The following is a 22,500-nucleotide window of genomic DNA, read 5'->3' on the forward strand; positions in this document are numbered from 1 at the left end:
GCGGGTAGGACCCCCCCCGGTCTCGCGGACCTGGCCGCTCCTGCAGGTCCCGCGCAAATATTGGCCTACAGGCCCGTCTGCCCCCTTGCCTATGAGGGTGGCTTCTTTCCTTTACTTTTGAGTAAATGTGTGTCGGCGCCGTCTGTGAAGTAAAACTGTATAAGTGTTGCTGTGTGTTCGCATATTCGGTAGTAGCTCTGCATTGTTGTTTTTGTTTTAAATTGATATATGTGCATTCTGACTGTTTGACTGTATATGTGTGCTTTTCGTGGGCTGGGTAATAAATGTGTATTATGTTGAATTGTTCTTCGTTTCACTGCGTCCTTTCCTTTTGTTTGACTCTCCATCCTGCTTCACGTAAAGGGTACGTAGTGGGCTTAATACGCCCGATAATTAATCGGAACCGTCGAGGCCGATGATAACACCGCTCGGTTATCCCGATAGCACGGAACGGACCGCTTAAGCGGTTCGTGTCTGGAGTCGGCCTGCGGCGAGGTACGATCGCACGGTCGACCATCTGCGCAGGTACTTAGGTAGATCAAATTTGGCGAGCAACCCTATCCTGCGTGGGTGGGCAATTGGCACGGTTGTGGTGGGGTTAAACCCCCACCTGTGACTGGCTCCCGGCGTTGTTCCGAGAGGGTCACGACAGAATTGTCCGTTCCGGTGGGCGAGGCGGCCGCCATTCGAGTCGAGCGGCCGATCGCACTCCGGCGGGCGCGAATTCGCAACACTATATACATATATATGTGTGTATATACTGTATATATATATATATATATATATATATATATATATATATATATATATATATATATATATATATATATATATATATATATATATATATATATATATATATATATTATGGTGCTTCCTTATAGGTGTAAAAAAATAAATGTATGAATATTCATGCTCCCTGGGTGTGCCTTTGTTCCATTTGACAGTAGAAACATACACACCAACTATGAAGCAGATTGGAGGATGTTTAGTGGTTCCTCAAGTTGGCACAATATTGTTGAAATTTGCCAAAATGTCACTGACATCTTGCCGTCGAATATGCACAACACAGTACACTTCACAATTAATATGGTTGCTTGATATTTTCAAAAACCACAGCAGTCATATAGAATGAAAGAATAGTTTTTCCAAGGAGACCTCGATGAGCTTTTTGACATTGCAGTGCAAAATGTCCTCTCCATAATGGACATAATTGTGCCAACTTGAGGAACCCCTAAATATCATGGAACTTTATTCATTTTTGACCTATAATTCTTATGGGGTATTGGAACAAAGGCAACATCAGGGAGCAGCAAAAATAAAACTTTCATTTTTTTGGAACACCCTAATATATATAAATAGTTTTTAGTTTTTCTTGTGTTGTTGTTTAGTTTGGGGTTTATTGTGTTGCCTGTTTTGGAAGTAACTGTTAGTCTCCCACGTGGCTACTTTTTAAGCGGTGCAGCACTTTCACTGCACAGCTTCCTTTGGTCATGATTGCAATTTTTTTCAGGATGTTTGAGAAAATAACAAATTATATAAAAAAAACAGGAGGCTGGTTCAAAAAAGGAAGCTTGCGGGGACAAATAATTTTTTTTTTTGGGGGGGGGGGGGTTTCCTCACATACTCTTATAATGACATTTTGAGAACTATCAATTAAAAAAACAACTTCTCCGATCATTCTTCCACATATATGTAAAACTAGAACAGCACTCGTAGAGCACATAATCTCACTTCACATGTTCATTCTGAAAAAAATACCATTGTTAACTGAACATGCTACTATTATGGTCCATTGCAATTATGACCCATAGACAGGCTATATCATACATGCACCCCATTGTGTCACATAGTTTCTTGGCATGGGCTATGTACATCATCAATTTAATTCTTCACTCGCATCCGGTCATAGCTGAGATATATGAAGTTTCAGATTTTTCAGATAAAGATTTCAATTCAACCAATTGCGATTGGAATACCACTTCACTGATGACATCATCATCATCACCCCATATAATCCCATGGGGAATTAATGACATTTACAAAGTTTCAATTTGTTTAGTGGAGCGGATTCAGAGGAAATGATGTCCAAATTTTTTTCTTTAATCCAATATGGCTGCCATACCATGTGACCCATTACATCAGAATTAGCAATAAAATATTCTCGATGGGGTGTCCCTCCTATGTTTAAAGCTTTGCATCAATCAGACAATCGGTTGCAGAGAAAAACATTGACGCAGACACAGAGAGACAGACACACGTACAGTAACACGTTTATAAACAAGGGAAAACATGAGACCACAGCGCGTGCTGCCACCTCGTTTAGTACAAAACTAACTTGTCGTCCGAGGGTTTAAAAATGCTAACCTTGATACCTGGAAGCCCTCGAGGTCCTGTGGGTCCTTGGGGTCCTCTCTCTCCGGAAGTGTCCCTCATTCCAGCACCAACAGTGTTAGAAATTGACTGTTCTGATGAAACAAACAAAAAAGTTAAATCTGTTAGATCACCTTTTAGTCTTGATTAAAATAATGTGAAAAGTTACAATTGCTTGTAAAGCATCAATGATGAGTGATTGGAAGTAAAGGCTGTTGAAAGGAACCTTTTCACAAGAAAAAGTCAAGATTAATTTTCAGCTGAGATAACCATTTCATACAATTTCCTGCTTCCACAAATCACATTTTCACTTTTCCTGCAGAAAAGTTTGTCTCAGGTAAGAAAAGTCAGTTCCATAACACATGCTTTTGTTGACACTCTATCACTGAAACAATAACTAGTCATAGAACAGACCACAAAGTTTGCAGACAATCAAGGAGAGGCATATCAAATATTTTAACTCTTCTACATAACTGTGATCACAAAACAGACCTTGAATGTATAAGCTTTAACTTTGATCAAAGAGGTGGTCAATTACAATTCGCCGTGGGTTAATATTCTCGGCACTTGGTTGGATAATAGATTTATCAGTGCACCAGACATGGGTAGGCCAAGCAGTTTTTCACACAGGCTGGACCAGGTGCTCTTCTGACCCCAATCGGGCGCTTGTTCGCAGAACCCGTTTGGCCTGACAAACAGCTGAAAGTTGTAGCGTAACCTCTATAACTGCACCGACGGAAGGCCAGCAATCCAGTCTGTCTCCTTCACCCAGTAATTTACAAATCCGTTGATTTCCTACATTATCACGAGTAAAGCGCTTGCACAAACCTAGCATGTATACATACATTCCTTGGAACATTGTTTTCATTTCAAATATCAACCCCCACAGGTCACTAGTTAAGGTTGATCTGATGCATGAGTGCTTTTTTCCGCATCAAGGTGTTACATGGTCACCGATGTGGTCTCACCAGCAACACAAAGCCATCTGCACCTTATAATTAGAGGTACCACTTCAGCAATCTTGGAGTTATCATGATTCGCCAAAGCATGCCGCTGTGCCATCAGAGACGTGGGAGTTGAAACGCGTCACAATCAAACCATGAAGATTATTCTTTCCCACCTCTTAACTTTACTTTTTTGAATTATGCATGCTTTATCAGAAGCAAACAAATTCACAAATCAGACTGCCATTTGGAAACATTTTTCAATGGCACATTCTACTACATCGCAATTAAGCATTCATACATCTGCCATAAACTTTCTCCTGACTTTGAATTGTCCTTGAAGTGTTATTGATACAACTGGTGGTGAATGTTTGGATGACTTTTCAAGGTGAAACAATAACATTAAGCATTCCAGTGGTGTGAACTACAGCCCAGCTCTTTTTACAAGGGAGCTAAACCAAGGAATAAATTTTGAAATGCCCTCCGCAAGAAGTCATTTCTAATTGTCCTTCCATTTTCACCTCTGTAACCGCATTTGCATAATTTATGTTGCCATTTGATCGTTGTCTTTTTCATTCACCTCATTAGTCACACATTAGTGACTTATTGACCTCACATTAACCGTGTCACTGCTTGCAGCACATAACCTGAATGTGTATACCGTAGCTCTCAGTTAATATGACAGCAGTGTTCGTCTTTTCCCTAGTTTTGAGTCAATATTAGTCAGAGAATCTTCTTTCTTTTTCTCTCTCTCTCTCTCTCTCTCTCTCTCTCTCTCTCTCTCTCTCTCTCTCTCTCTCTCTCTCTCTCTCTCTCTCTCTCTCTCTCTCTCTCTCTCTCTCTCTCTCTCTCTCTCTCTCTCTCTCTCTCTCTCTCTCTCTCTCTCTCTCTCTCTCTCTCTCTCTCTCTCTCTCTCTCTCTCTCTCTCTCTCTCTCTCTCTCTCTCTCTCTCTCTCTCTCTCTCTCTCTCTCTCTCTCTCTCTCTCTCTCTCTCTCTCTCTCTCTCTCTCTCTCTCTCTCTCTCTCTCTCTCTCTCTCTCTCTCTCTCTCTCTCTCTCTCTCTCTCTCTCTCTCTCTCTCTCTCTCTCTCTCTCTCTCTCTCTCTCTCTCTCTCTCTCTCTCTCTCTCTCTCTCTCTCTCTCTCTCTCTCTCTCTCTCTCTCTCTCTCTCTCTCTCTCTCTCTCTCTCTCTCTCTCTCTCTCTCTCTCTCTCTCTCTCTCTCTCTCTCTCTCTCTCTCTCTCTCTCTCTCTCTCTCTCTCTCTCTCTCTCTCTCTCTCTCTCTCTCTCTCTCTCTCTCATCAGCCCACAATGATCAAATGATCCAGATGGCCATTCAATGAGGCAATTGGTAAACGGAAACAATTCTTCAGATCACTTTAGAGTTGGATGGTTTACTTTGTCGATGCCTCTCTCCAAATCTTAATGTCCTCTCCATTCGTGGTAAATCCCCTGCATTTTTTCACTTTATTCGCTCCCCCCCCACCCCTACACTCCTTCAATCTTTCTCCATCCATCCTTTCCTCTTAGCCTCTCTTGCCATCTCTCCCTCCTTCAATATTGACCCCTCCCTCTCTTTCTCCATCCCTCCATGTATCTTTCTCCACCCATATTCTCTCACCTCCACCTCCCATCTTCTCTCCCTCTCCATATTTCTCTGCCTTTATGGATGACCTTCGGACACAACTAAGGTTGTGAACCCGCTGTGCAGAGGGTTCCAGGAATCATTGATTGGATGGCTCCCTGCTGTTGATGTGAATGGTCATGCAATTAAAAAAAAAATAATAACGCACACAAACATAATCTTTAAAATGTTCAGTGACATCAGAGGTCCACAGAAGATGAATAGTAAGTGGATTGTACAAGATCTGACCAACAATGTCTGAATACATTTCCCAGAGCACCCCCTGAGAGGTGATGAAGGTGTGTGATTAAAATTGATTAGTTTCACTGGCCAATTCTTTTTCTTTTTTTAGTAAAGCAAATATTTTCTTAAAACAAGTTTTCTTGAAACAAACAAACAAACAAAAAACATGAGAAAAAATTTCTAGCTTCAAGAAGAATTCTCATGGCGGTTTTCTTGTTTCAAGGAAACATTTATTTGAAGAAAAAAATTTTCTTACTATGAAAACATTTTCAAACAGTGTTGGGCCAAAACTTTTAACAAAACTCATTCTGTAATTCCTATTGTGCGATTGTCTTGATGGCCGCACAGGAATAACAATGCAGCCGAAACCATGAGCAGTGATAAAACCGGGTCAGCTCTTGGTTCACAGTCTTGAGCAACTAATTAACTCAAAGTTTGAAAAGCAGATTTAATTATAAGTGATGTCAATGAATGGATCATTTACTATTCCTTAATTAGGACAAACTTTTATATATCATCTTTGATGAGTTTTGCTTAACGAACTGTAACATAAGACCTTTAATTGTGCACCTCTTGTGGATATATTACAGGCACTAGCGGGCACTCCCGCCCTCTCGGCAGGAGTACCCTTCTCGGCCCACTGAGCGAGAGTACCAATCTCGGCCCACTTTCGGTGGAAACCTTTGGCGGCACATTCTTGAAAATTCACTTTATAACGTTTGACATTTAAAAATAAATTTTATTGACCATAATATATCGTACTCCATATGATCACATTCGGAGCTTGCAACACACTCTTGTGAAATCCATTGCGATGACGTTTTTTGCTGGCACAAACAGTGCCAATGGTAACAAAAACATGTTCATTAAACATTTCATGATACAACACATGACCAAAAATATGTGGACACTTGCTCCTCCAACATCTCATTCCAAAATCATGAGTATTAACATGGAATTGGTCCCGTCTGTGCTGCTATTACAGCCTCCACTCTTCTGGGAAGGCTTTCCACAAGATGTTGAAACATTGCTGCAGGGATTTGCTTCCATTCAGCCACAAAAGCATTAGTGAGGTGGGGCATTGACGTTGGGCAATTAGGTCTGGCTCGCAGTCGGTATTCAAATTAATCCCAAAGGTGTTTGATGGGGTTGAGGTCAGGACTCTGTGTAGGCCGGTCAAGTTCTTCCACACCGATCTCGACAAACCATTTCTGTATGGACCTCACTTTGTGCACGTGGGCATTGTCATTCTGAAACAGGAGAGGGCCTTCCCCAAACTGTTGCCACAAAGTTGGAAGCACAGAATCATCTGAAATGTCATTGCATGCTGTATCATTAAGATTTCCCTTCAATGGAACTCAGGGGCCTCGCCCGATCTCTGACAAACAGCCCCAGACCATTGTTCCTCCTCCACCAAACTTTACAGTTGGCACTATGCATTCAGGCAGGTAGTGTTCTGGCATTTGCTGAGCCCAGATTTGTCCTTTGGACTGCCAGATGGTGAAGCGTGATTCATCACTCCACAGAATGCATTTTTACTGCTCCAAAGTCCAATGGCGGTGAGCTTTACACCACTCCAGCCGATGCTTGGCATTGCACATGGTGATCTTAGGCTTGTGTGCAGCTGCTCAGCCATGGAAACCCATTTCATAAAAACCTCGATGAACAGTGCATGTGCTGACGTTGCTTCCAGAGTCAGTTTGGAACTCAGTAGTGAGTGTTGCAAACGACAACAGATGATCTTTCTGTGCTGCATGCTTCAGCACTCAGCGGTTCAACCCTGTGAGCTTGTGAGGCCCACCACTTCACGGCTGAGCTGTTGCTCCTAGACGTTTCCACTTCACAATGATAGCACTTACAGTTGAATGGAGCAGCTCCAGCAGGGCAAAAATTTGATGAGCTGACTTGTTGGAAGGGTGGCATCTCATGACGGTGCCATGTTGAAAGTTACTGAGCTCTTCACTATGGCCCATTCTACTGCCAATGTTTGCTTATGGAGATTGCATGGCTGTGTGCTTGATTTTATACACCTGCCAGCAATGAGTGTGGCTGAAATAGCCGAATCCACAAATAAGAATGGCTGTCCGTATACTTTTGGTCATGTAGTGTATATTATTATCCCTACCTTTTTGAAAAAAAAACAGAGGGATATTGTGATTGGTTCCATCTGTCTGTCTGTCTGTCTGTCCCACTGTCTCCTAAATGGTTGTGCAGAAATTCACCAAACTTGGTAGTGATGATCACCACGTGGCAAGAAGGTGCAAGAGCAGCAGGCCAAACATTTTTGTCCCCAACACTGGGGCAGGATCAAATGGACAAATAGTGGAACTTTTTGCCATCTTTCAAATTTGCTTTTGGTGGGAAGCATGGAGATTTGCAATGGTGAGTCATCGACTTTGCCCTCATGTTAATTTTTTTTTCATTCTTATTGGTCTATCTCCAGGCCAGAGTGCCCATCCAGGCCAATCTTCGATGGCATGAAGAATGATGCTGGGAGAAACTAGCACACCCAATTGGTCAGTGCACTGACTAATTGACGAGTGAAGGGAAAAACAGGCACACTCAATTTGTCAGTATCATGACCAATCGACAAGTGAATATTGGCGACTTCACTACAGCCACACAGCCTCTATTTATTATAGTAGAGTATGTACAAATATGGTTGCAGTCATGGAAAAGACCTCCATGTGCATTCAGAGACATGTATGATTTTCCCCAGACAGATATTTATTTTCTTTATACGAGATAGCTTTCCCATCTTTCGTGTAGGACTTTGGGGAGAATATGCATCGTTCGTGAGAATGTTAGAGTTCTCTCAACTCCTTAGGTCTATCGATCCATCATTGGATCCCTCTATGGCTCCACCTACCCATCCATCACCAGTCCCTCACCATGTTCAACTTTGGAACTCATAGGTCCTCATGCCCTGTCGATCTGGTAATTTGCCCTTCAAACCTCCCCCTCCCTCCTTTTTCCATTCCACGTCATGAATTACACCCTGTCATGAGTCCAAACATCATGCATCATCATTGTTTCAAAACAATGGACCACAATATCCGTTCAACTTGCACAAAGGATTTTATGTGGGTGCTTGAACACGTGGAAAGTAAATAGAATCACTCTTTCAATTCATGCAAAAAACACATTTGGACACAATATAAGTAATTATTAGCTCTGCAGTGGTCTTTTGGTTCTTTTGATTATTTGGAAAACAACAACACATTTGGAGCTGCAGGACCATTAATCTGCAGCTGTTCAGATGACGTCATGTGTCTGGCATGCGCTCATCATCATCATGGTTCCACGGAACAACAGCAGATGATCTCGACATTCAAGGCAAGAGGAAGTAGAAAGAGTGTGGATCATGTGCTCTACAGAACAACAACAGATTAGCCTGATCTCCAAGGTGAGAGGAAATGGGACAGAGTGGTTTTGTGTGCTCCACCGAACAACAACAGCAGATTATCTTGATCTCCGAGGTGAGCAGACGTGGAGCAGAGTGCATATGTACACTCCACCAAACAACAACAGCAACAACAACAACAACAACAACAGATGAGCTTGACCTCTGAAGCAAGAGGAGGTAGAAGAGTGTTTTCTGTGCGCTCCATGAAACAACAACAGATTAGCTCGACCTCCGTAGAGTTAGGATGTGAAACCAAGTGTGGTCGGTTGCAAAGAGAACCTCCATGGTGGGAGAACCTTTGTGGAAGACTTTGAACAAGGGACATTCAAGCAGACTTACTGAGCATCTCGATTTACCAGGCACCTTGATATACCAGGCATCTTGAGATACCAGGAATCTTGATATACCAGGAATCTTGATCTACTGAGGATTCAACCCACCTAGCATATTGATGTTCCAAGTATCTTGATCTACCGAGCATTTGATCGACCAGGCGTTTGATCTACCAGGCATTTGATCTACCATGCATTTGATCTACCAGGCATTTGATCTACCGAGCAACTTGATCTACCAAGTGTTTCGATCGACTTAACATTTCGATCTCCAGAGCATCTCAATCTACCGGGCATTCCATTGATCAAACTCTCCTTACCATGAGTCCTTTGGTCAAGTCTGTGCACATGTTTGCTTCTTCGGATGGTGAGAGCCACCAAGGAGAAGCTCACATGAGTCTGCACATGTTACAACCTTGCACGTATATGAGTAACGTGGGAAAGAGCTGTACCCACGCTCTGCTCTACAACTTATCTACTTTTCTTCCTCTACATTTCTCCGGTTGTGATTCTGATTGGCGCCAAGTGTCGTGTGGGAATAATTAAGTAAGATTGTAAAAGTGGCTCATAAGTGTCAAGGGAACGAGTTCCGCTCTATGTCTGTTCTATTTGCTGCACATACAAAGTCATGTCATATCAATGTCCCCCATTATATATGTCACACCTTCACAAACACCCTGAGTTTGTGCTTTGCCATTCCTTGTGAATAAAACCGTTACTGTAAATACGTGTGATACAAACTCCCCCGTATTTGCCCCTTATAAATAAACCCATAAATCTTTTCTTCCAGCCTACTCATGGTGCATTTTCCTGGTTGGTCAAGCATAGTCCGCATGAGTGATAACCGGGAAGTTTTACCCCAACTGTTTTGCTCCATTAAATAGCCAGCGCTGCACTCACTATTCCACTTGGCAGTAATCTGAGTGTGCACTGAGAGGGTGATCCTCGGTTAGTTGGGCCACATCACCCCCAGGTAAACAGTGTCAGACAGAGGAACACTTGGATATTTGGCCATCTGATTGATGTTCATGGTTGCTTCACAACCCACTGGGCCACGGACTTATCTGTGTACTTACATATAATCTGAGTACATGCTATACATATGTTGAGACATACAAACAGACTGACATACGACACATATATACATACATTTGCTTGCTCTCATTGATGAAGACAAACAAGAAGGCATACTTGTATTCATTTCAGGTAGCCCTTTCCTAAATTATAATGGGTTTATGGGCCAATAAGCATGGTGGGGGATTAGATAGGTTTTCCTCCTTCTTTTCACATCTTAAATTTGCGCACAAATCTCTCCTTCACACACACACACACACACACACACACACACACACACACACACACACACACACACACACACACACACACACACACACACACACACACACACACACACACACACACACACACACACACAGTCAATTAGCACATGCACACCAAATCCACATTTGAATCACGAGTCAACGGGCATATCACAATGACCTTCACTGTACTCTACTCACCAATGCCACAATAATTGCACAGCCTCAAAACGCCTTTATTATAATCACCACACCATTATAACATTACCCAATCTCACTGTATATTCACCATTGACGCCTCAACAACAACGACCAACCACCCACCTCAAACCATAACCCACAACCCCTACCACACGATCCACCACACCATAAACTCAAAGCTACACCGCTTCTACCATCACCCCAACCACTGCCACCACAGATGCCCACCACCACCTTTTGAAAGTAACAGGGAGCAATGTGCACAACATACCATGACAAACACTTCGATATGGACATTCATGCATCTAACTAGGAGTGGGAGTGTGCACTGAACTCCTTTCAACATCGTGTAGTTAGTCATAGCATTCCGCTCAATTACAGCCCCCATTTGGTGTGTGGTGCACATTCGCGCACGGAGAGCGCAACCAAACACCCCAGTGCCATGTTAAGTGTGGAGCTGCATCATGTGATAAGGACCTCGGTGAACGGGCCTATCTTCATGGCTCTACCCTAAAAATATATTTCATTTGTCTGTGGTTGCGAAGAAAAAAGTGAGATTAAGTGATCAGTCCTGCACATGTTGATGTGCATGTCTGCATTTTGTTACTCCCTTTTCTCTGGAACGACTTGGCTTGGATTGCCACAAAATTTTCACCATAGGTGCGACTACTCATATAGAATGTTATTTTGATAATTATGATGTCATAGGTCACCTGATGTGGCAGTCATGTTGGAAAAACTGAAAACTTTGGACCTCTGTATCTCTGAAAAAAAAAAGATTGATGACATCATCGGTCATGTGATTAGGCAGCCATATTGCTTTTAAAAAAACCTTCAAAAATCTTCTTCTCTCAAAATATCTGAACAGATTGAGGCAAAACTTTACACATATAATCGCCTATGCAAGAGGAACAAAAGGTTCACTCATTTGACATCACAGGTCACATGGTTTGGCAGCCATATTGGATTTACCCTAAAACCTATAAAAGGTCTTCTTCTCCAGAATGGCTGGACAGTTCGAGGGGAAACTTCAAACAAATTTTCCCCAAGACATTGTGTACAAGTTTCTTTAAGAATAATTGATAGGTCACATGGTTTGGCAGTATTATTGGATTTAAGGAAAATATTAAATAATGTTTTTTCTGGAACCACTTGCTCATAATTTTGAAGTTTCACTTTGATTGATTGAGTACTGATGGGCAAAACAGGTTTTAAATTTTAACTTGATTGGACACATGGTCTGGCAGCCAGAATAATTTAACTTTTTTGATCTGGGTTATTTTTATTTATTTATTTTTTTTTTACTTTTTTTTTTTGTTGTTGAATGAAGCTAACTTGGCTGTGCCTGGATGGCTTTGAGGGTAGAGGAGTAGCATCTGAAATGTGAATCCTATCCAGTTTCCTCCTGATGACATTATCTTTGCTTTATGCTTGTTTAGATTCTGTCTGACTATACTCCTATGCAGGACTGTACCTACTTGGTCTTCCAGTTGATTTGAATTGAATAAATTTTAATCCCAATCTGAATTTAATTGAATAATATTAAAAAACGTCATGGGTCAGGGTCAGGTGTCCGATCAAAGTGGAGTTCGCATCAAAGCGGAACGTCTTGGTACCCGGTCAATACTGCAGCGGGTATAAAGTGGCATTTATAATAATGTCTCTTATTAATTCTGCATCACAACAGTACACAAACACCAAACAAAATACACCACACAAAACTACACAATCACCACACAAAACAAGTCCTGGCGAGGGTCTGCAATCTCTAATTGCTCTGTCTTGTTTTTATTATGGCATCGGTGCCTTCACTGTGACATCATAATGGCATACATAGAATGCTACATCCAATCAGTATAAAATTTGCATGTCCTCTAGGAATAAATTGGTCACCAGCAAAAATTATGATGTCATCGGTCATGTGGTTCGGCAGACTTTTTTTTTTTCTTCAATAATCTTCTCCAAAAGAGCTGAAGAGATTGAGGAGAAACTTTACAAGTACATTACCACCTATCCATGAGGAACAAAACGTTCACCACTTATGAAGTCATAGGTCACATGGTTTGGCAACCATGTTGGATTTGCCCTAAAACCTTAAAAAAAAACCTTCTTCTCCTGATCGGTTGGACAGATCGAGGAGAAACTTCGCACAATTGTTCCCAAAGCCTTGGGGATACCAGGGTGTTCATGAAAAATTGATATGTGACATGTTTGGCAGCCATATTGGATTGAACGAAAATATATTTTAAATTCTCTCTCTTGAACTGCTGCATCAATCGACATGAAACTTAAAAATTATGATCAAGCAGAAATGATGGGGAAGAAATGTTTTAAATTTCAACCTGATCTGACACATGGTCTGGCAGCCAGAATTATTTAATTTTTTGAATCTGCATTCTTTTTTATGTTTTTTTTTTTTACCGGAAGGCTCACTTGGCTGCCCCTGAATGGTTTTGAATGTAGAGGAGTAGTAGTTGAAACCCAAATCCTATCCAGGTTCCTCCTGGTGACTTCATCTTTGCTTTCTGGTTGTTCAGGTTCCTTCTGATGAATCCAATGCAGTACCGATTTTATTTGGTCTTCCATTTGATTTGATTTTAATTTTATTAATCACAAATTTGCCACCAGAAGAGTTGCCTCACAGCAAGCCCTTCTCCAGACTGTACCGGGTGAGTATTCAATGAATACCATCTCATATTATTTCATTTTTTAATTTAGAATTCAGGAAATTGTGCAATTTCTAAATGGGAAACGCAATCTCATTATTTTCCGAACAGTACTGTTTTATGGTTAAACATAATGTGTGTGCAGCTTCATACTGCTATGCTGAGTGGATTTGGCTAGCACGATAGTCCAGGCCCTAGAGGTATGCACACTCGTTTCTGAACAGTCTAACTTCAGTTTGAATTCCAAACTAACTATAAACTGTCATCCTGGTGTTTTGCAGGCAGGATGATGCATCACAAATTGTGTTGTCCCTTGGATGTATGTTAAGCCGGGTGTTTCAACCGCTCGCATTAGTTGGTGGACGTTAAAAATCGCATGGTGTCTTTCGCAAAGAGGTGGGGAGACATCGCCGGTGCCCTGAACAAATTACAAATCCATGTCCAAATGTGCAGGGTTGCTGTATCAGCATCACAGGTGTTAGTCGAATGATGCAACCAGCATGTTGAATTCAGAATTGAATTCCAGTCTAATATGCATTCGCTAACGGAATGAGTGGTATAATAACTCCATTTGTGCTTACGTACTGTCATTCTTTGTATCTCCATGGCCTGTAATGTTAATGGTTCTTGCCAGAGTCTATTTCGTGTCCAAGTTTGTTGTACAGTCCACTAAATGATGTTAATGTATTTCAAACAGATAGAATGATTTGTTTAACTTTTGTTGTGATAATATTTGAAAAAAGAAAGAAGTTTGAAGATGACATAATTAGCTCAACTTCTGCACATAAACAGTAACATTGGTTCATCATATATTTTTCACTTTGGCCACCAAAGTGCAAGGAAAGTGCAGCTACTATCCAAAGCAAATGGTGGACTGGACCGGGTAATTGGCCAAATTACGACAGACAAACTGCCGTGGAATCAATTCAACAATATGGTAAATTACATCGAAATGGCATCCCAGTGATATTTGATGCCATCTTCCAGGTAGGTTATGCACCATTACATCAAATAGGATGGTAGCTATGAATGAATCATGATGGGACAGTTTAACACGAGGCATCTTAAAATATAAATCCATAGGTTGTTTGTGGCCAGAGCAGGTGTTTGAAGTTTACCAGAATCACTGGCATAATGGTTTGTGCGTTGCCTCTGAGTCTGGGTCATATCAAAGACTAATATCTTCATGTTGCCGAGTCATATCAAAGACTTTAAAATGGTACATTCTGCTTCCTTGCTTGACACTCAGCAATTTTCTAAAAGGACAGACAGACAACCATAGGTTGGCAACCATTGCAAGGCTTGATAGGTGTAATGGCTTCTCTCCTGCATTTATGTTCCTTGTAAGGGAACTTGCATTTATATTGAAATAAATGTCATCCCTAGGCCTGACCTCGGCTATTATTGGAATCCTGACAAATGGCATCCCAATCCGAATATGATAAGTACCACAAAAGCAAGAATATGATTCAATATGACTGATTCAAATTGAGACTGTTGCACGCAATGCCCCCACCCCTCAACTACCTGCTGAACGTTCTCCAGACCAATGCCCGGCCTCCACAAGCTTCCACTGCTCATTCAATGCAATCAAGGTTTCGATTTAACAAATTATTGGTATTTTGTTTCTAAAGGTGTCAAATGGCATTCGTAAGAATATAGCACACCTTTTATCCAATTTGTTGAAAGATTTTCCCTTCACAGCAGTAACTCAGGCAGGTTACGTAGTACTTCGTTGACATCAAGAGATTGAGAAGCTGATGAGTCAGGTGGTTGTTTTTTTTTTTTTTACTGATAATTCAATTGTGACATGGGAATTCTCCTGAGAATTGGCTTCCTGAAGATTGAAAACCAAATCCATTAATATTGCTGCATGAAACAGGATTTGAACTCACAACCTCTGCTCCAGTATAATTACCAACAGGCCATCACTGTACCCCATCCTGAATAAATACTGACTTGATAAAAACCATAAAATTTTTCATTTTTTCACTTTCTACAGACAGAACCCAATTGGGCTTCCACTATGTCGCCCTTCGTAAAGCAATCTAGATTGTTCTCCTTATGTGTCGTGTAACATGAACGAAGTTTGCCACAACAGCTCTCAACCACTGCAGGTTTGCCAGTACAGCACTACAGCTCTACAGCTCTCAAAATAAATGTTGAGACATGAAGCCCTGCATGACACGTGGTAAATGGGAAACATCGGAATCGCGAAGTACACAGCACTAAGGTCGATTCTGTAATTATGCAGCCGGTGACCCGAGGTATAAAGTTCGAAGAGATAGATTTGACTTGTTTAATCAAAACGAGCCCAAATAAGGATTGGTGCTTGCTATAGATGATGTCATCTAGAAGAAAAATTTAAAATATACGTAGATATTGAAATTATGCCATGGTAGTCTTCAATGGGAATGGGTGTGGATGGCAAACCACCGCAGGTCAAATTCATGCTGCTGGGCCACACTTTGCCAAGGAAGGAGAATCATTTATGTACATATGTGGCCACCTGTCAGTCATTAAGCTGAGGGTCCATCCCACACAACTGTGTAAATACGTTCTCCCCTTCACTGTTTTATTATCGTAACCACCCATACTGGGTCGCATAGGCCTAGTTCACCTAGCACTGAAGAAGCAAGAGTTGGTGCTCTGAGCGGAGTGAATTGAATGATTTTTGGCAGTGGATGACTCCACCACACAAGAGCAATATGAAGAAGTGAAGGTATGCTTTGGAGTGAGAAAGAGATGGAGATTGGATTGAAACCTCAGAGGTGACAGACTGTCGAGAAGGGTCAAGCAATGAGAGAAATGAACCAGGTCCAGCTTATCAGGGCCATTCTTGGTCACCTTTGCTTGAATATCTGTGTAGTTGATTGCAGATAACGCCACAAGTATTTGACCGCAGACAATGCCATGAGTAATTGATCGCAGACGATTCTGTGAGTAGTTCATCGCAGACGATGCCACCAGTAGTTCATCACAGATGATGCCAACAGGAGTTGATCGCAGACGATGCCACCAGTAGTTGACCACAGACGATGCCACCAGTAGTTGACTGCAGACGATGCCATCAGTAGTTGACTGCAGACGATGCCACCAGTAGTTGATAGCAAACGCTACCACCAGTAGTTGAACGCAGATGATGCCACGAGTAGTTCATCACAGACAATGCCACGAGTAGTTGATCACAGACGATTCTGTGAGAAGTTCATGACAGATGATGCCACTAGTAGTTTACCACAGACGATGCCAACAGTAGTTGATCACAGACGATGCCACCAGTAGTTGATAGCAAACATTAGCACCAGTAGTTGAACGCAGATGATGCCACGAGTAGTTCATCACAGACGACAACATGAGTAGTTGATTACAGATGATACCACAAGTTATTTATTACAGATGATAATGAATAAATGATGGTAAATGATTCCATGAGTTATTGATCACAGAAGTTGTTCGAAATTCTTCCAGAAAGTTTTCTGTAAGGTTCAATTGGTTGTGCCTGGATGGGTTTGAGGGTAGAGGATTAGCAGCTGAAACCCAAATCCTCTCCAGGTATCTCCTGATGACTCCATCATTGCTCTTTACTTCTTTGTGTTCCTTCTTGGTCTTCCGTTTAATTAGGTTTGTACCATATCCTGATGTTGTGTGGACTGTGCTTCCCTGCTGATAGACCTCTGGTGGCTTGTACATGTTGCTGCGTTTGAACCTGGGGAGTCACTGCTGAAATCTATCTGTAAGAGTTCTTCCTAACATCTTTGTTCTTTGTTGCTTTCACATTTCTTTCAAAAAAATTTTCACAATTCTCTTTATTCATTCTAATTCTTGCTTTTTTGGCTTCTTTCATCTCTTTCACTCTATTTCTCTCTTTCATTATCTATCTCTCCAAGGAGAAGTGAATTATTGCAGAAAGTTTTCTGTAAGGCTCGCTTGGCTGCGCCTGGAGGGGTTTGAGGGTGGAGGAGAAGCAGCTGAAAACCGAATCCTATACAGGTTCCTCCTGATGACTCCATCTTTGCTCTTTACTTCTTTGGGTTTCTTCTTGGTCTTCCATTTGATTACAAGTTATTGATCGCAGATGATGCTACAAAAGCTATTGATCACAGACAATATAATAAGCAACTGATGGTAAATTATGTCACAAGTAGTTGAATGCAGACAATGCCATAGCTTATTGATCACAGACAATATTGTTACGGTTGTGGAAATTCGCAAACCACCATTCAGGTGCCGTAGGTGAGATATCTCTGTAAGTACATGTGTAGGTAGCCCCAAACCCGTTGTTTAGAGGGACGAAATGTGATTTATTCGGGCTGCGACGCTTTGAGATAGCAGTTTTTCTGTTCTATCTTTATTTTGAACCAACCGCCATCACACAACAACCACCAACCACAACGCCGCTTCAGAAGAACAACAACGCCAACAGCCACGACCTTTACCTTCACAACTCGCTCCCACATAATCGCATCATGCCATTCCCAAACGCACCATGACCATCAAACCACCACCATAAACCTTCCACCACCCTCACCTCCCTCCTTCTACCGCCATTCCCGCACCACCTGTGAGCACCGAGCGTCGGGCTGTCCTGGGCTCGTACAAGATACGTGCCGAGTCGCGAGTGCAAAATGCGGCCTTTCCGAGGAGAATTCATATCAGGAATGCTACACGCCCACTTCTGATCCGTCCAATCAGCAAGCGCTGGGCGGCTTGGCCCCGCCTCAAGGCGCGTCTGTGTGGAATCGAGATATGCAAATTATAGGATCAGGGGAGATTCGCGCCCCTTTTCCTCCGTCCGATAGGCAAGCGTGGCTCTGCCCCCGAGCTCATTCTGATCCGGAAATTTGCACATGGGTTCTTCTGCCGGCCTATAAAACGCTGAGCAGAAAAGCAGAGTTGCTTGGCAGAAAAGCGAAGAGAGTTTTGGGGCAGAGAGAAAGAAGAGTTGGTGCGCAAGAGTTGTTGTTGCGAGGCAGTCAAGTCGGGTTGGAGCGCAGAGTGGAGTCGGGAGGCGAGGGCGTCCAGGTGGTTTTCTGCAGTCGGCTGAGGAGAATTGGGGGAAGAGTCCGAGGAGCTGGGGTCCGAGGCAAGGAAGACGGCGGTCGGCGACGAGGTCGCAGTGGAATCGCTCATCACGGGACCCAAGCAAGCCAGCGTACTCCTTCCCCAGAGCATCAACAATTCCCCCTTTCCCCCGCGCTGAGATAGTGCAAAAAGGGGGCCCCGTTCCCACCCCACTCCAAGCAGTGCCAACGAAACCTGCGAAGGAGCACGAAGTCGGGGCACCGCCGCGCTGCCACATTTGCGGCTCATCATGAAAATGCGGGTAGGACCCCCCCCCCGGTATCGCGGGCCTGGCCGCTCCTCCAGGTCCCGCACACACATTGGCCTATGGGCCGTATGCCCCCTTGCCTATGAGGGTGGCTTTCTTTTCCTTTGCTTTTGAGTAAATGTGTGTCGGCGCCATCTGTGAAGTAAAACTGTTTAAGTGTTGCCGTGTGCTCGCGTAGTTGGTAGTATCTCTGAGTCATTGTTTCTTTTGTTGCATTTGCTATATGTGTGCTTTCCGTGTGCCGCGGAATAAATGTGCATGAAGTTGAACTGTTTTCCCGTTTCGCTTAGTCTTTTCTTTAATTGAATCTCCATCTTGCTTCACGTAACAGGTTCGTCGTGGGCTTAATATGCCCGATAATTAATTGTAACCGTCGAGGCCGACTATAGCACCGCTTGGTTATCCCGATAGTACGGAACAGATCGCTTAAGCGGCCCGTGTCCAGAGTCGACCTGCGGCGAGGTGCGATCGCCCGGTCTACCATCCGCGTGGGTACTTAGGTAGGTCGAGTTTGGCGAACAACCCTATCCCACGTGGGTGGCCGATTGGCACGATCGTGGTGAGGCCGAAAGGCCCACCCGTGACTGGCCCCCGGCGTTAGTCCGAGAGGGTCACGACAGAATTGTCCGTCCAGTGGGCGACGTGCCGCGATTCAAGTCACGTGGCTGTTCGCACGCCAGCGGGCGCGAATTCGCAACAATATCATGATTAATTGATGGAAAATGATGTGACGAGTTATTGATTGTAGACAGTTTCACGGGTTATCAATTGTAGATTATGCTCCAATTCATTTCCGATGATGTAACAAGTTATTTATCACAGACGATCCTACATGTCATTGATCACAGACAATATTATGAGTAATTGATGGAAAACGATGCCAGTGTTTATTGATAACAACTGTTAATCTAGCGTGAAAAGCGCATGTGCAGTCACCACCATCATTTCAAATGCAGACTGTGGCAGGTGGTTGCATCATTGCTTGGAGCGTGGCTGTGTCGCTGATGCAATGCCCCTGTCTCCAGTAATCTCGTACTTATTTCACTGACCTCGGAAGGATGACAGGCTGAGTCAACCCACCTGGTGTTATTTAAGGACACGACTGAGGCTCAAACTCAAGACCCTAAGAACTTAAGCAGCCACTGTAACGATGACGCTAACACCAGTCTTGCAAGTACAGCTGCAATCATTCACTGCAGGCCGTGTATAAGTAAGTTTGAAAAAAAAATTCTTTTTCGTCAGTCAAGAGGATCTAAATCACTTTGAGAATCGCCTGAGATTCCAGCACAAATGGACAGAACACAATTAGATTGTTCATTCATTGAGTTGCATACAATAACCTCATTGAACCTTTGTCCGTCGTGTGATTTTTAATTGAATTTCAGGAGAAAATACTTTGTATTCCATTTTTATGTAATATTCACGGGAAACATATTTTTGTGAAATTAAAATGCTTTTTCTTTAATTTCATTGTTGCTAAATATTGGCATACACAGTACTTGAGGCGGAGATGGTGTGACCAACTCATAAATGTAATAATAACCGCACCCTTCCCTCTTTAACATATACCTCTGAAATATACGATGTTTTTAACGATCATTCTGTTTTTTTTTTTCTCTGACAACAATGCTGCAAATAAACAAAACAAAAAAAACAACTTGATCAGATAGGTACAGAAAGACTAAAGTTCGAAGTTGGTGTCGTGAAAAGTTTTACATTGAACCCAAGGAGGGAGATAACCAGAGATTGGTGTCAAAGCCACCCAATGCTTGCCTGTTTATACATTTATCGTTTTTAAAAGACTAGTCTAATAATATTTTTTATAAAGCATTGCAGTGAAGTCTGATCCAAATAATTTTAAAGCAATATATGTATTTGTATATTGTAATCAGTAACAAATAGTGTGGTACATAAAAACATTAGAAAGGAAATAACTTGCACCAAAAACTTTAACATTTTCACGCTGACGCTGACGCTCACGCTCACGCCGGGGGTATCGCTATAGCTCTCTGTTCTTCGAACAGGCGAGATAAAAATGAGAAATGAAATCATGGGGAAGCAGAGCATTTCGTTTCGTAATTTGTGAAGTCCACAAGGTGATCGATGATCATTTTATTGTCATCGGTAAGATACTCGATGGCCACCTTAACCCGGTGAATCATCTGAAGCTTTAGGTTATATTCGAATATCGTTACTATTTTTCACGAGACATTATTATAGCCTGACAGGATGGGACAGTGGAAACACACTAACCTTTGAGCTATATAGTCTAGGTTCGATTCACGACAAGAAAATTACCTGTCGGGTTGGTGTTTTGCCGGCAGGGTGATTCATCAATGTGTGTGCTGTCCTTTGGATGGAAGTTAAACTGTGCCCTGTCTGTCAGCATTAGTTGGTGGATGTGAAATATCCCACGGTGTACCATATGTACAGAGGAATATGCTGTATTTGGTGTAAAAGCATCGTATGGTATAACGTGTGAAGTAGAGGCTGCCATGTAACTCCATAACCAAAATGTTCTTGTACTGGGAAAACTTAGCATAACAATTGTGCATTTTGTGAGGAAAGCACCAGATTTGGCACACTAGTAGCCTATCATATTATGAACAGATTTGGATATTGGGCCATCTCAAATTTTTTGATGGCAGTGGAAAATGGCTGCCACAACCATCAGCGGCTGAATCTGAGATGGCCCAATATCCAAATCTGTTCATAATATGATAGGCTACTAGTGTGCCAAATCTGGTGCTTTCCTCACAAAATGCACAATTGTTATGCTATATTTAGCTAAGTTGCCCCACTATTGTTAAACAATACCACAAACAAATTATTACTTTTTTGCATTTGTTGAATTCGCAATAGATATGATTAGGAATGCATGAACCTACATCCACTTTGGGATGGTATGAGAGCCCACAGTTATGTATAATCTCTTCCAAGCTGTCTAGCCTGGGTTTGAATCCGGACCCAGCTAGAAACTGTCATTCCGATGTTTCACAGGCAGGGTGATTCATCATTGTGTGTTCAATCTCTCGGATGAACGTTAATCTGGGCGTCTTGTCTGCCAAAATTAGTCGGTGGATGTTATAGAGCCCACAATGTCTTTCACCAAAGAGACGGTGAGTTAACGCCGGCACCCTGGACAAATTGTTAATTATAGTCCTCACTACCGCTGGGAAAATAAAAGCAAACCACCGTGTACTCCTTGCAACGAGACTGCTTTAGCAGCATTGAATGTGTGCCTTCAGGTAGGGCACCAGAAGCAACATATTATGATATTCATCATTATAATGTAAATGATATTCAAACAATGGTTATAGGTATAATGAAGAGGCTAAACTATCAGTATTTCCATTTATTGTTCACCAGCATGGACAGATGTTGACTTGTGCACTAATCATTGAAAAATTTAAAGTGTGTTACCTGATGAGTAGTCAGTGTGTCTACGTTTGGCCGATTAATTTTACCACCTGGATAACACAACACAGAAGTCCGAAAGGGTTTCAATGTATGATGCAATCTTGACCGAAATAATTTAATCCAAGCTTTCCAAAAGACCTTCAAGAAGAAAATGCAAAGCCATCCAATAAGACTTGAACTTTACATTAGGCCTACTTTCAGCTCGGATTGAATTTTTCCTTCGAGTGTTATGGTGCCCTCGGTTTAATGTGTTACGGTGCCCTCTGCTTTGAGTTATAGTTTGCCTTCGAGGTGCTTGAACAAGGGTTGTTCGAAAAGTTACATAAAACAACTCTTAACCATCTTGTACACCTTCCCAGGTAGCAATGTACAAGTTAAAATGGGTTACAATGTCTTTTCAACTCAGCTACTTATATTTGCAAGAATTTGTTCAGTAAAGGATAATTTTGTGGAACATGCTGAGAAGGTTCCCCCCCCCCCCCCCATCATGTTAAACAGGATATTTGGCTGATTGTTTGATCAGGTCTTGTGAGAACGTCTTTACACTCCATTGTCACCTTATATTTAAGTTTGGTTGATTTTCGTGTAAACAAGTTCCGATGGCATTGTATTTGATATAATAATAATAATGAATTACTTATT

The 22,500-nt window shown here is 42.2% G+C and overlaps 1 protein-coding gene across 8 annotated transcripts in view; it reads right to left on the bottom strand.

Moving 5' to 3' along the window:
- LOC147011049 (uncharacterized) overlaps positions 1-22,500 on the bottom strand; it is a 330,511-nt gene that overhangs the window by 138,290 nt on the left and 169,721 nt on the right. For 7 of the 8 annotated variants that reach the window (XM_085860228.1, XM_085860226.1, XM_085860225.1 and 4 more), the window contains one exon: positions 2,368-2,468. In XM_085860228.1, coding sequence (XP_085716354.1) covers positions 2,368-2,468 — 101 coding nt within the window. Of the gene's footprint in view, positions 1-2,367; positions 2,469-22,500 lie in introns of those variants that run through there. The other variant, XR_015052501.1, reaches the window with a different exon arrangement.

This window comes from Eptatretus burgeri, chromosome 16 (assembly GCF_056783735.1).
Source record: "Eptatretus burgeri isolate ZD-2024b chromosome 16, Ebu_testis_v1, whole genome shotgun sequence".
Lineage (NCBI taxonomy): Eukaryota > Metazoa > Chordata > Myxini > Myxiniformes > Myxinidae > Eptatretus > Eptatretus burgeri.